At 33.8% G+C, this 13,036-nt stretch overlaps 1 protein-coding gene across 9 annotated transcripts in view; it reads left to right on the top strand.

Moving 5' to 3' along the window:
- Positions 1-13,036, top strand: part of CCDC171 (coiled-coil domain containing 171) — a 159,956-nt gene that overhangs the window by 87,642 nt on the left and 59,278 nt on the right. For 7 of the 9 annotated variants that reach the window (XM_054004235.1, XM_054004233.1, XM_054004232.1 and 4 more), the window contains exon 21: positions 12,288-12,433. In XM_054004235.1, coding sequence (XP_053860210.1) covers positions 12,288-12,433 — 146 coding nt within the window. Of the gene's footprint in view, positions 1-4,168; positions 4,912-5,043; positions 7,018-12,287; positions 12,434-13,036 lie in introns of those variants that run through there. The other 2 variants (XM_054004239.1, XM_054004238.1) reach the window with 2 other exon arrangements.

The raw sequence follows: 13,036 nt of genomic DNA, 5'->3' as shown, positions 1-13,036 counted from the left end.
TAAAGAGAAGCAAGCTTCCTCTTGAATAGGTTAGAAACTAAAATTCATAATTCATTAATTAAATATGGGGGGTTGTTAGTTTTTGGTTTCCATACTGTCTATGTTCTGAACACCTAAATAACTTATAAAGTAGGGGAGAATGGATTAGTATTGTCATCTGCTCTGTTCTTAGTCGAAAGAGGTAATGTATATTCTTAGTACAATAAATAGCAAGCTAAAGAGATTTGTCAGGTACTTCAATTTGTGTTAGCACTATTTGTAAAATCAGTAGAAGTGTTCATTCTGCTCTGTTACATAATGTCCACTACTGCTAACTTCTTAGTCTTCAAAGATTTAGGTTAACTAGAAACTTGTCATAGAGCTAGTCTTTTGTGCTTTTTTGTTTATAATTTACAATGCATTGCATGTGGAATTTAGGTTTATGGGAAGAGATAGTCTTCCTTCTAGTAGCTGCTGTCTTTACATAATAGGAAGACACATAGATAGCACACAATTGTGGGCTAGACCTGAGACCTCTTTTTTGCAAAAGGAAGCAGAACACAGCCTAGATAAAGTCTGCACTCTATTATTATAGTGATATCTGTATTTCGGGTCTCTGAACTTCAACTTCACTTTACATTTCATGCTTCTGTGGTTTGTTCAGGGAGTTAGATTCATTGAATCATAGGAAGTACTTAGTTTGAAAAGATTTACAATATTCATCAGCATCCAGCTCCTGGCCCTGCACAGGGCCATCTTGGAGTCACACCATATGCCTGAGAGCATTGTCCAAATGCTTCTTGAACTCTGTCAGGCTGGTGCTGTGACCACTTCCCTGGGGAGCTCTTCCAGTGCCCAACAACCCTCAGAGTGAAGAACTTGCTCTTAGACAGGTTTTTATATCTATCTATTTCCTTTGTTGTGTACCTAGAACATTTATCAGTATCAGCATTAGTGTGGAGGGACTGAAGTCAGTACATGGCTTTTAGATTTTTTTGTGCTGTCGTCATCAATGAAGCAGCCAAGCAACTATCAACCAAGTTGTTGAAGGTCTGCATTAACTTTTCTGAGTCAAACTTTCTGACAAATATGTAAGTTATGACAAGAATGGGAGGAAGAATAAAGTTAAAGTTTGTGATTTTGAATTCATTATATGTTTGCATCAATATGAAGGTCCATGCAACAATGCAAAATATTGTAGTATAAGTTACACAACCATAATTTAATTGGAAGTTCTTATTTTGAAAGGATATCATCATTACTGTCGCATTTCCGTTTCATTTATCTGCATTTCCTCTTTTGTCCAGTTTTACAAGTTGAATGTCAGTAATAGTTAATTTTTGAGCACTGTTAAGGTTTTACATTGGAATTTGAACATGTATTTACACCAGGTGAACATTTTTTTTCTCCTAAATTATGCCACTATACAATATTTTTTTGGTTGGTATTAAGAATATTATTCAGGTATATTATTTACTACCTTTATATAGCAAGAAAATGATAAAATTGTATCCAATGATACTTTACATTGAAGAATAATTGGCCATTTATTACATTTATGTTCAATCTAATCAGATGTAAGTATTATTTATCTGATAAATAAGAAAAAGCATCCCTAAGTAAGAAAAATTAGAATTTTATTTTCAACTTGTTGAAGAGTTTAAGATAACTCTGAGAAAATGCTCTCACTATTAAATCAATTTGTATGCAACTTAGACACTGAAATAGAACACTGGAATAAGTCATGATTATGTGACATCATTTTAGTTAATCTTTGAAAGCTAATTATGACCACGAGTTAAATTCCAGGTAAGAATAGGTTTACCCTTCTCCAGGAAATTATGGAATAAGTTTGTAGATGCTAGTCTGATTCAATAGCTTCATTCTACAGTCACTTTATGAGTCATGCACTCATATGAGACCTTGGGATTTTTGGTCCAATGTATGACTGACTGGCACGAAGTGAAATCCAGAGTGCTTTGGTGTTAATAGTGTAGTAACGTTGCCTATTTCAGAGAATACTTTTGATCCTGAGTCTGTTTGCTACACTATAGTATTAAAAAAAAGATAAATCTGCCATTCTGTCAAAGTTTAGATAAAGAGAAAAGATAACTCAAATAAAATAATTGCATGAACCAGCGCATTTTTAGTCTTTTAAAAGTAGCCTCCAGTATTTTCTGAGTATTCCATTTGTAGGAACTATTCGCTCCCCCTTGGGGAAAGGAGAGAATAAATGGAACAATATCAGGATCTAAAAGCTTAATGGTTTTATTTCTGCATTGTAATTATACTAATAAATACCTCTGTCCATGACCCTGGAATTTATAGTGCAGTGAGAAGGATTTATTGACAAGTAATTTGGAAGAAAAATGGGATTATTGTGTAATTACAGCATGTGGTTATGAAGCATATGTACTTACATATCATTTATTCCTGTTATTTCAAGACCTTCAACTATCTTTCAGTTTTCACTCAAAAATACTGAAAGGCTTCTTAGTCTTCTTCTGGGAGATCTTCATTATATTATTGGATCAACTACAAAGTAACTGTATTACCTTGAGATGTGTAGAGTGGATCAATAGATCTTTAAAACAGCATGAGATTTTTAAAAGAAGGTGTTCTATACCCTGTTTTTCCTGATAGTATAGATATCAATGTGTAGGACTTTCTACTATACAGGTTCTGTGTCTTCTTGATATAGAAGTCCTTTATAGGTAGATGTGCTTTTTACTGCTGTTTATCTAGGATATTTCCAGGGCCTCACAATTTTTCGCTTGAGTCATGTTTTCCTATGTTCTCCCTTTCTTTTTGTGTGCAACTAATTCTGCAAATATCTTTATATCTTCTTGTCAAACCATAAGTAAAGTCTTTCAAATAGCTATTGAAATATAATTAAACTGTTGGAATATAATTAAGTATGTATCTAACTGTCATAAGACTAAAACAAGAGATGCATTCCTTTGCACCTGTATTCCCTTGGCCGCATGCTATGACAGCAGCTGGGCCTATCATTCATATAATTTGATCTTTTAATTTAATTTGATACTCCATTAGGTATTCAGTGATTTTCAGGGGGAAGGTTTTTCAAAATGTATACCAATTTCAGCTTCCAGAATCTGTGCCTATGCTGTCCTCTATTAGAGCATGGAAGCTCTTCAAAATTATATCAGGGCAACAAACTCAAAACAGAAATTATATTTTATGCTGCCTAATTTTTTGTGTTGTCTTTTACAATATGTATTTATGAAAAATCCATTGAGGTTCTTGTTGCTAGATAATTTTACTTTTCAGTTAAAAAGACTTTAAAATGTTTCCAATTCTTTCTAGTTAAAGTAAAACCACCTTAATTGTTGTTATATTTTGGGGGTTTTGTTTGTTAATTTTTTTTTTCTGTCTGTGGACTTTTCAATAAGAAATTGAGTGATTTTAGAATTATGACATTAAGATTCTCAATTCTAAGTAGCAGTCCCAATATTTCTTTTATAAATACTACTGCATTGTTTACAGGAAAATTTCTCAGGTGTGAGAAGGAAGAAATAAGTGTTCTTAGAAAAAGTTAATTTGCTAAAATAACTGGTTGTGTGGTATCACCTAGTGATAGGCATATTTGTTACTGTCATTTACATAGGTGAGTGAAGTAGGTAACTTTCCAAGTTTTGTACCATTGTGGTGCCATTTTGTCTTACAGTTAAGAAATATACCAAAAGAGAAAAATATAAATAATAATTCAGTTTTCACTGAATTCACTGTCACTGTATAACTTCCCTGTTTCAGGATCTGTATTTGCCATGCTCATGGAAACTTATAGCTTGTTTATTAAGCTTTGTGTTCTTGTTTGGCACTTGGTATGACTCAAAGCATATCCAGAAGGAAGTGAGACATCTAATCAATATGTCTTTATAGCACTTTAATCTCCTTGCTGAATATTGGGATGTAATATATCTTTGATGCTTTTTCAATAGAGTGATTTAAAAGTTGCCTTTTATGTAAGTTAAATTTCGTTGTAATGTATCTGTTATCTTCTGCTAAGGTGACTACCCTCCAGTTTCTAATGAGTGGAAGGATAGGGGTGACCTATATTGCAGAATAGACCTTTTAATATAAAATACATATTTATTAATTCTTTCTTATTTTATTGAGGTTTAAAAAGTAAAAGGGATAATCAAACATGCGTGTTTTCTCCCTGCAGGTACGTCATGCAAGATGTGGCTGGCCTGATATTCAAATAAAACATTAATGCTACACATAAATTTGGGGCTCTGTGGAAACACACATACCTTGCATGTATGATTTGGTCAGAACTCTTCTGAAGGGGAATACTTGAATGTAAATCATATTACGTGATAAATCTTGTGAAGCCTGTTAGTGCCATGCTAAAAAAAAGATTTGTCTAATTAATTAATTAAAGAAAAAAAACCTTCTTTATGAAGCAAGATCAAACCTTTGTGTATCACTAATTGACATTCTTATCATTGGCCCTAACTCTTCAATGTGATGGCTCACACTAATGCACTCATGTCTGGTGGAATTGTGCAGCAGCCTCTTCCAAGAAAGGCTGCAGCATAACCTGCAGCAATAAAAACTTAGCTGGTGCCACCAGTATATTGAGGTTTTGGACAGTATATTTTTGCACTCAGAATTGAACCTTAAATTCTATTTAGAAATTTCCTTGAAAGTGTTCTGAAGACTCCTAGTATTTCCATTTTTTTTAACCAGTGTTTGAAGAGAAGATAGAGACAAGGTACCATAATATTTGTTTCTCATATTTCATTCTGAAACAGAATGCCGTGTCATTTAGCCTGACTCAAATGCCTTTTTGTCTGTGTCATGAAACCTCCTAACTTCAGATTGTATTCCTTTTTAAATAAACAATGGGAATTAAATTGTGGTTTTTTACTTTGTAAATAAATTGTTGTCATTGTTAATATTTTATTGCTGTTATTTCTTCTTCTTCTTCCTGAATTGTTTTAACTGACTGATACCATTCAGAAATATTCTAAGCAAATTTCTGATACAAATCTAATGGAAGAGTATTTCTCAATAACTTAAAATAGTCTCTTCCAGGGTTTAGAAATGTCACTGGTAATGCAAGATCATTGAGACCAGTAGGACATGATCAGAGCCAGATGGTTTGAGGCTGTGACAGATGAGAGAGGCTACAAATGAAATGCAAGAAATTGGTGCAATACGTTGTGTCCTCATAGATATGCAAATAAATATTTTTATGTATCTACATATGATAGATTATCACTTTTAAAGTGAAGATGAAATCTAAGTGCTGGTTGTGTTTTTGCCTTGCATAGTATGTGCTAATGTGCACAAGTAGATAATGTGTAGCAAAATCAACAGTATTGCAGAGAGCAGTGCTACAGAGCAGCATCAGAGTTTGCTTGTAATATTAATGCCTCATTTACAGGTACGTGGCAGTTATGAAAAGTCATCTTTTTCAATGTAATCCAGGTGTAAACCATGTTTTTGAAACGTTGGAACTGTACCAACTATAAGGCTGAGAGTCTACCAGGGTAAAAATGTAACAGTGAAAAACCCCCAGATTATTCCTTTTTGGTGGCACTTAAGTATCTGATTTAAAGGCGTGACACTGCCGAAGCACAGAAAATCTGCTACATATGCAGGGCTGAGTCTTTTCTAGTCTGTGACTGCAAAGGGCTAAATGTTGTTTTGGGAGAGAAATTTACATTTCTAAGGAGAAAAAAGAAATATCAGTCCTGAGGTAGTGTGTCAGAAATTGAATAAGAATTGAATGATCATGTACTCATGCCACCATGCATGTGATTCCAAAAATTTATTCTCACTTAACTTCAAGGATTATTCTTAAAATGCATAGTGATAAAGCTTGAGTTTTTATAAAATTGTATTTGTTCTATTAAGTGGTATAATCCCTCTCGGCAGCTTTCCAGTAATACTAACATAATTCACTTAGCTTAGAATATGATTAAAATTTCTAAATTATAATGTGCATAGGTTTTGTCATGTACTTTCTAATTTTTCAAAGCACAGTTTAAAAGTAGGTCTCAATTATTCTCTGTTTGGATTAGTGTATGTCTGAAAGACCCAGTGCATCTTCTTATTCAAAAGGGTCTCCATCAACAGTCCATGAAGATCTAGGCTATGTGTGGGCAGTTTATGTTTTCTAACTTAACTTTAAAAGTTTTGTTTAGTTTTACTTTGAAGCTGAATGAGCATATAATGTGTTCTCTGAAAGAGACTTTATTGTGTGAAATTATTCGGAAAAAGCTACTCTGCTTAAATTACTAAATTCTTTTAATTCACAATAACTTTAAAACATACACAACTCAATGATTTCACAAAGCATTTTCAGTCATACTTTGCTAAACATCTTGAGCTAATGCAGTTGAAAAATAAATTTCTTTCTTGTTGATCAGAACAGATTTCTATTGGGAAATGTTTGCACTATAGCAAAGAGATATAAAACATAGGTGTAAGTCTTTAAGGCACTGTAATCCTGAATCACTGCACGTGAGATGTTTGAGGTACCTAAACTTGCTTAGATGTCTAAGGGTTATGTTTCTGTCAACAAATGAACTGTTGTCTACATGTACGTAGGTAATGAATGTCATTTGTTTTCATGACATGAGTGCCTCAAATTTCAAGTGAATTTTGTAAGAAAAATCTCTTGCAAAGTGTAAATGTGTGCATTTTCCTTTCCCCATCTATTGAATGACTCTCAAAGGAAATTTCATTTAAATGTTTCTTAATACTCGAGTTCTAGATTTTGTACAGTAGCCTTATATCACAACTGTTTTTAGAGCTACATGTATTGTTATGTAACTCATAATCATCTTTAGATGTTTGCTTGACATTTTTGTCTGATTTTGTCTGGTACTGATTTGGATAAACCATAGTTTGTACTCCAATATTATGAGGGTTTTTCATATTAAACAGTCACAAGTAATTGTATCTGACATTGTGTTAGAAATGTGAAAATATGCCTGCAAGTATCTCGTCATTCACCAGTATTTTGTTGATTATTTATTAAAATGATTGTGCTGGCTGGTATTTGTTTTGCTCAGTAGACCAATCATGCTCTCTGACCTCATTACACAAGGCTCTAACAAAGACAAGAAGAGTATTTTGCACCTTGTTAGATACACTGAGATCTGTAAACTATTTTAACTGCTTCTATGCTATATCATGTACTTCAGAGACAATTCATGATGTATGTGCTTTCTCTCAATACTAGCATATGAAAAGATTGTTGTTGTCAGGATGAAGGTCCAGTAGCAAAGAGGTTGAAAAAATCATTGTTTTTTTTTCTGCAATGCAGATACATCTCATTCAAGTGTCCTTTTGAGCACTCATATTTTTTTTCCTAGTGAAATTTAAAGGGCATAGGAAAGCATTTGTTTTTGAAAGGATGTCATGGATGGTCAGCCTCAGTTCTGCTTTGCAGGAGCAGATTAGCCACACAGAGTTAATTTCAAAGTGTTTTAAGATACTAGTGCAGACACTGTGAAACACACAGTGAATCCAGGTATAATATCTTGATAGTTTCTATTTCAAAAGTGTTAATCCATCTTATTTCTTGACTTAGGTCTCAATGCACTTCTTAGATGTGTTTGATTTTATTAAAGTATCAATGGGAAGTCTCAGTTATGAAATTTTTTTTGTCACAGAACTTTTTTTACCTAAGATTTTTATGCCGCTCTTTTGATAGAAGAAGCATAATTTCTATTTCTTCTTGATAAATAAAGATTCTTTCCAAAAAACATCTCGTGGAATTTCAGCTGTATAGTTTCAGCTGATGTATTTGGTTTGCATTGCAGTAGTGAACACTAAAAATATGGTAAGCATTAAATATTAATGTAGCTTGTTGTACCTGTTGGATTTGAACCATTTGAAACTGCTCTAGGTTATGTGTAGACTTCTGGAGGGCACTCAGAGAACATTATGTTTGCCAACAATGATAATAGGAAGTGTATTTAAACTGCTGAAGGAATGGATGCTGGTTAACCTTTCTATACTTTTTTTCATTGTGAAATTTTATTAGTTGTGAGTGTAGGACAGCTTTCAGAATGTATTTTTAAAAAGTAATATTTTGCATCTAAATAGAGAATATACATATAAAACTTAATCTGAAAGAGAAAATCTTCATTTTCACAAATTAGTTCATTATACACATACTGCAGTGTATTTGCATATTTTGTGCTGCTGTGTTGTGTCTGTGTAATTTAAATCTAATTTATTAAGCAGTTTGATCTAGCTTTAGTTGATCTTGGGAAAATACAGTCTCAGTATAAATGTGTCACAAATGCTTTGCATGAATTTAAACTGTATGACTGTCATTGTTCATCTGAAGTGATTGTCCATCTGTTATTTTTTGAATAGAGTCCTTTTCATGTGTAAAGAATGACAATATTAAACTTTGATTTCTTTTTGTAATGGGCTTTGAATAAAAAGCTTCCTGACTGCAAAATCTAAATTTGTTAAAGGAAGCTTGTGGAACAACCAAACCAATAGACAGGCAATGACATTTTTCTTCAGTGCTATCAGTTGCTTGCTGTTCTCTCCAACAAATGTTTTTTCATGCTTAATTTGTGAGGGAAAAAAAAAGTCAAAAATCTAAATGTCTCTAAAGGAAAATTCTTCTAAAGATTCTGATGAAAACTCAGCTGATCTATGAGATTTTGGCAGACTGAACAGGAAGGAGCGCAGTGATGTCTGAATTAGCACCCGAATGCCTAAAAACCTGAGAAAGACAGATAGCTGGTGTTTTACAGAATGTTAATAAATTGGAGTTTAGCTTTTAAGTTGGTTCAGAATCACTTGTACTTGAAAGTGAAAGCTCAGCATCTTCACAGAACTATGTGCAAACATACTAGGTTTTTAAAACCTTCATTCTTCTTATCAAAGTTAGCCTCAACTTTCTAACAGTTGTAATTGTCCACAGAAAACATTTCAAGATAAATGCATTATCAGGTTCTGAAATTTTCTTATTTTTGTAAATACTAAGACCTGGGGGGCAAAATAAGAGCTATATTGTGGATTAAGTGAAATATCTCAAGGCTGTGCTTTTCTGATAACTGAACCTGAAGTGACCTTTCTCAGACACAATTACAGAGCTGTATGTTTTTCCTTTAATTTCATCAGGGGTTTAATTAGTATACAAATAAAACTTCCCTTATCTTCCTTTCTACCTAATTGGCTTGTCTTTGCTTATATATGAAGAATGTGAAAATGGGCTGTAATTAGGATGACCGTGTTAACCTTTTTTTCTCAAATGTACTGTTGCCTAAAGGCCTCAAAGCCTAAAACCAGTGCTTTGGATTATTGCTTTGCAATCACTATGGCTCTCCCATAGGTTTTCTCATGAGCAGAAGGGCTTTGGGTGCTGCAGGTTCCCACTGCTTAACGGGATCTTCATTCTTCTCCCCACTAAATGTTTATTGATTATCTCACTGCTCCACACTCAGTCTCCAACAACTTAATATCAGGTGACAGTCAGGAGAGTTCTCCAAGTAATTAGAGTGGAGCATTGAGGGAACAATTAGGAGCAGAGTTATTAAACTTGATTTATCCTATTCTCTCCTGAACACTTTCTTGGATATCAGAACATCACACTTTCACAATCTACCCTAGCTGAGAAATTACTGGCTAACCTGCTGCTTATCATTGTTGCCTTGCTGCCTTGAGGCACACCCTCTTGGTTTCAGTCACTCAGCTGGAAATATTAGAGTCCATAAAGTTTATCAAGGTTTTAATTAGATCAATCTGAAGAAGAAAAAAAAAGAGGCTTACCAGCCATTATTTTATAATACACCAGACTGTATTTGAACATTTCCAAGGCTTGACTTTAACCCACAGTAACAAGAAGCTTCAAGTAATTGCTGAAACTGCTTTTGGAGTGCTAAAATCAGTTTCCATTTTGCTTGGATATTGCAATGTTACTATATAAAGTCTGAATCCTTAAGAGATTTCTGTAAATAATGGGGTTCTCTTTGAATATAATAAAGCAGCTCTTCAGTGAGATACTTGATTTAACCATTTCTATACTGCTTCATCACCAGTTAGCATAGATTGCTGACCATGCCCCTTAAAAAAGTTAGGCCCTACTATTGCCTCATTAATAGGCACATGCTTGGAATGAGTAACCTAGATTAGTTAGCAGCTCACAGAAGATTTTGACTAGTGGGTCTTTTCACTGTTCATGATCAGTAATGAAAGATTTATGTGGGAGCTGACAGCTCTTCATCCCCTGCAGATGGATAGCTATAATAAAAATAAAATAAATATGCATAATGTTCATATTATCCTGTCTTTCTCTACTCTTTTAGACTGCTAGGATCTTGGGGCCAAAATCCATTCAACAGCATCTGCATCAAAAATTTCTAGCATCAAAATACTAGCAGAAACTACTTAAAACCAGATTTTTCAATCAGGTGGGAAACTGGGTTGGACCAAATATTGGTAACAGAGACCTTGTTCTGTGTTCAAATATAGTCCATTTCTCAAAGGTGGGAATATGGCCGGGGGGTTACTTGACTTGGTTTTCAGATCTCTTTCCTCAATGTTGAAAGCAAACAGTAAACACAATAATTGGAAGAAGATAATGCTCTTTGTTTTTGAACCAGAGATGGATCCTTTTATCCATCCTAATCCACATTTCAGTTCTTGGAAATAAATTTTCTGAAAATCTGATAATTGACAAAGTCATCTGTTTAGACAGGAATTTGATAGCTGCCAGTGGCTTAAGGGTAGAATTTTTGAAAGGAAGACTTCTGGTTTTAATATCCTTGTGCAGTGGTTGAATGCTATCTGTGTGTTTATCTTTCCTTAGGAGAAATATATCAGTTATGTATTGAAAATAAGGACATAAGAGTCAAAATAGAATTATTCAACTTGCAGTCATTTGAACAAGAATAATATTAACTTTTCTGGATTTAGAAATTCTTAAATAAACTTCAATTTTTTTTTCTTACAGTTGTGATTAATTTCAGCTTAGATTGTGTAAATTCCTGAACAAGACTTCAAGTAATGGTGCTGTACCTTCAAAATACACCACTATTGAAGTGACTGGTTCCTTTTTCTCTTTAGGAATGTACAAAGAAGACTTATGCCAGTCCACAGTTGCCATGCCATTACAGTTTATTTTACAGGACTATGCAGTCCTTTGCTGTTGATTGCTATGTTATAGAAAATTTCTCTATCATAATGCTTTTTGGAGCACCTCTGACCCTTTAAGCGGTCTGAAGCTTCTTCAAATTAGTTGAGTTTACAGCACCCTCCAAATTTTTATCAGCATTTTGTCTATAGTGTTCTTCATACTCATGCACAGCATAGTACATTTCCATGTTCCACAGTCCAGGACAAGTACCGAGTGCAAATTATGCAAAGCATTCTTAGAATTCAAGCAGAAAATATACTCATACATTTTGAAAAAAAGGTGTGTAAGAACTCAGTCTTGCAACTGTGCAGCTTTCTCTTATTTTAGAATCTATCAGGATATATGCTATGTGTAAAAGACTGTTTGTAGCCACCTATTATAATTTCTTTCTAAAAAGACAATTAACAGCTGTAAGTAAAATGTAACATGTAACAAATTATGAAATCAAATTATTAATACTCCAGTCTATAAATGTATTGATTTATCCCAGCAGAAAGGAGTAGCAACCAGCCAGGTTCTGTATTAATTAGTTCTGTGTGCTATTTTTCATCTATTGGATTAATCTGAATTGATTAAATCATGTTGTGTTAATTCTAAGCCAGAGAGAAATGTTTAAAAAATACACATACTATTTTGCATATTGGGAAACTAATGTTTTAATAGTGAAAGCACCATAAAATAGATTGTACTTGATGCACTAACAGAGAATATGAGATTATCTGTTCTACTGAAATTTCTGAACAGTGCAGAATATTTAAATAAATGCTTCTGTGTTTATTCCCTTTCATTGTGAATTCCTTTCTTTAATGTTTATTTTAAATTAAGTTTTGTGAATATTCTGTGTTCTTTAAAGTTGTACTCTTGATTATTTCCTTTGTGTTTAGATCTGATATTTGTAAATATAGTACTTGTAGCATAGTGTATGTCCCTGCTTGATCAAAAAATAATTTCTTTTTATAAATATGTTTGTACACAGTCAATATACTAAAAACTGGGGGGTTCTGAGTTGGTAATATTTTGGTAGAGAATTCATAAAACCTTAGTATGCAATGGTCCAAATCTACTACACAGTCAGTCTGTTTTCCACTTTGTTTAATAGCCTGTGGCATAAACTGAAGTTAATTATTTGGGCTGACAAGTAACTCTGTTTTCTGTCTGCTTGCAGAGTCTCTCCGAGGCAGCGATGGAGCTGAGAAGAAGAGATCGATTTCTGCGTCAGCAGAATAGACTTCTTACCCAGCTGGAGCAGGACAAACGTCGACTGAGCGAGAGCATCTGTGATGCAGAGAGTGCCCTCTGCACGGCAGCGAAGTGAGCACTGGGACCTTGGGGAGATCACTTAAAACGGACAAAAGATCAATTCTTACTTTCATGCACAGAGTTTTAGCCTTAGCTAATGTAATGCTAGAAAACAAAAGTACATCTGCCTCTCTTTGAAATTCAGTGATAGACTTTGAAAAAGAAAACCGTTAGTTCAAGATACTGCACGTTATGTTTTCTGTAGTTATCCCGTAATAGTGCTACAAATTCTTCGTCCAAAATGCATAAGCTTTTTGTCTGCCAATTACCTTACTGATTTGACATCTCTTTGGTAGGACCTTCACATTCTGTTTGTTTAAGGAATACTGTTTGTTCTAAAGGGGCTGAAACCCATTTTGGACCTTGGCTTATCTGCGGAATAGTATAGATATTTCTTCTGATTTCAGAGAGTTTTGGATTTAGATGTAAGCCCCATGCCTTTTTATACTATAACTTGAAGAGTGGAAGGAAATGTTCAGGGACCATTTTTGAAAGTATTGGTAGTCAAAAGCTGTTCCATTGACTTGAATGAGATTATTAGTAGCCTCTTAGAATTGTACAGTCAGATAAAATTATAAATCCTTTCAGACTTTGTTATCTATTACTGTTACAATA

Source organism: Vidua macroura, chromosome Z (assembly GCF_024509145.1).
Source record: "Vidua macroura isolate BioBank_ID:100142 chromosome Z, ASM2450914v1, whole genome shotgun sequence".
Lineage (NCBI taxonomy): Eukaryota > Metazoa > Chordata > Aves > Passeriformes > Viduidae > Vidua > Vidua macroura.
Note: the sequence above shows the minus strand (reverse complement) of the source record. Positions and strands in the feature narration are given on the sequence as shown.